We start from the raw sequence: 2000 nt of genomic DNA, 5'->3' as shown, positions 1-2000 counted from the left end.
AAAAAACATGTACTTGCATATAGGACAACTCAGTTAGAAAAGTATAGTGAATGGATGGAATCTACTGTATGATAAAAATGCTACAAACACCATTTAGTTGCAGTCAATAAGAATTTTACTTGTTTTAAAAAAATCCAAATGATGGCATTGTCCAGAAAAATTTAACATGTTTATTTATAATTGTTATAAAGTTGAACTGCTGAAACTTGTTCACTGAAACATTTTGACTTGCATTAATGCTTTATGTCCCCGCATTTATATTAAAAATTCACACACAAATGAAAATGGTAAAACTGCCAATACCTGATTTTTGTCCCCCATTTTTCCACCTGCAATCATATACTTAGGTACCTTTTGACCCCACGGGGGGGGGGGGAATCTAACGTTCAGAACTACCAATAACAGGAAGAGAATTTTTTTTTTTAAATAATGAAATGTTTCCCATCATAGTGGATTCTTAAGCACGTTCTCCATGTATGCAGCATGCTAGCTGGATGTCTTTTGGCATAATCGTTACACGTTTGGCATGGATAGCACACAGGTTGGTGTCTTCAAAAAGGCCAACCAGATAGACCTCACTTGTCTCCTGCAAAGCACCAATAGCTGCACTCTGGAAGCACAGATCTGTTTTGAAGTCCTGAGCAATTTCCCGCATTGGACTCTGGAAGGGAAGTTTGCGAATCAGAAGTTCAGTGGACTTCTGATAACGTCTAATTTCACGGAGTGTCACGGTACCAGGCCTGTAACGATGAGGTTTCTTCACCCCTCCAGTAGAGGGCGCACTCTTGCGAGCGGCTTTTGTAGCCAGTTGCTTCCTCGGTGCTTTACTACCGGTCAATTTGCGGGCAGTCTCCTTTGTACGAGCCATGGTATAAAGACCTCCTTACTTACCTCCCTTCTCCTTCGGCAGAAGCTCAGCGAGCTAGAGGCGGCGCTGGCATCAGAGAGCGACAGTGGCGTGGTGGCGGCAGCGAACACAATTAAGAGACTTTTTCTTGCCTCTTTGTTTCACGATGCGGGAGGAGAAGGGATTAAGATCGCCACTTAAACAAGCTCCAGAGATAGGCACGAGCCACAGCTATCAGCATGGACCACAGAGATGGGCACGAGATGCCAAGGCTGCTGCTGCAGTCACCAAGAAGTCTGTGAGCAAGCACAGGTCACTATCCACTCCTCCCTCCCGGGAGCCTGTGCAGCCGGCCACTGCCAGGGTCACATGATTCAGGGAAAGTTTCCCCGGGAGAACACAGGGCATGCCTCACATTGGTGCAACGTCACACCAGCCTCTACCACCGCAGGCTCGCCCCTGATTCCATAACACTCCCTCACCCCGGCCTCAGTGAGCCAGAGCCACCGAAGTAGCTTCTCCTTTTACCCCGTCCTGCCTGAGTTAAGAACAGATGCTGTCAGGCAACCTACATGGTGAGGCGGGGCCAGGTACAAAGATGAAAACTGGGACCTGTGCGAATAAAGAAGAGAAAGGAAAATTTCTCCCAGGAGCCTCAGGAGCAGCGGATTAAATCTCCACATACAACTTGATGTACCCTGCATCTTTGGAATACCTAAATAGACAATGAATCATCCCAAATTAAGGAGGTGGATTTGGGAGCAACAATATACTATTTTTCCCTTTTTCTCTTTCTGTGAGTGTGTATGTGTATGTTTCTGTGTGTGATTTTGTCTGTATGGCTTTGTTTTTACCATTTGTCTTAGGGTTCTGTCTGTCTGTTTGTTTTTTTTAGTATAGTTTTTAGCACTTGTTATTATTGGTGGATTTGTTTTTTGGTTTGGTTCCTCTCTTCTTTCTTTCCATATTATTTTTTATTACTTAAATTTTTTTTACTAATTAAATTTATTTTTATAACTTTATTTTATTTTCCCTTCTTCTTTCTTTCTTTCTTTTTCTCCTCCCTTTTATTCTGAGCTGTGTGGATGACAGGCTTTTGGTGCTCCAGCCAGGCATCAGGACTGTGCCTCTGAGGTGGGAGAGTCAAGTACAA

General features: G+C 43.7%; 1 protein-coding gene across 1 annotated transcript; it reads right to left on the bottom strand.

The window, feature by feature from the left end:
- Positions 1-413: 413 nt before the first annotated feature.
- LOC309839540 (histone H3.3A-like) lies at positions 414-946 on the bottom strand. The gene has a single exon (XM_082681316.1). The coding sequence runs from the start codon at positions 866-868 to the stop codon at positions 458-460; it is 411 nt and encodes a 136-aa protein (XP_082537442.1). The 5' UTR covers positions 869-946; the 3' UTR covers positions 414-457.
- Positions 947-2000: the final 1054 nt, after the last annotated feature.

The sequence above is a fragment of the Grampus griseus genome, assembly GCF_964374135.1.
Source record: "Grampus griseus genome assembly, chromosome: X".
NCBI classification, from domain to species: Eukaryota; Metazoa; Chordata; class Mammalia; order Artiodactyla; family Delphinidae; genus Grampus; species Grampus griseus.
Note: the sequence above shows the minus strand (reverse complement) of the source record. Positions and strands in the feature narration are given on the sequence as shown.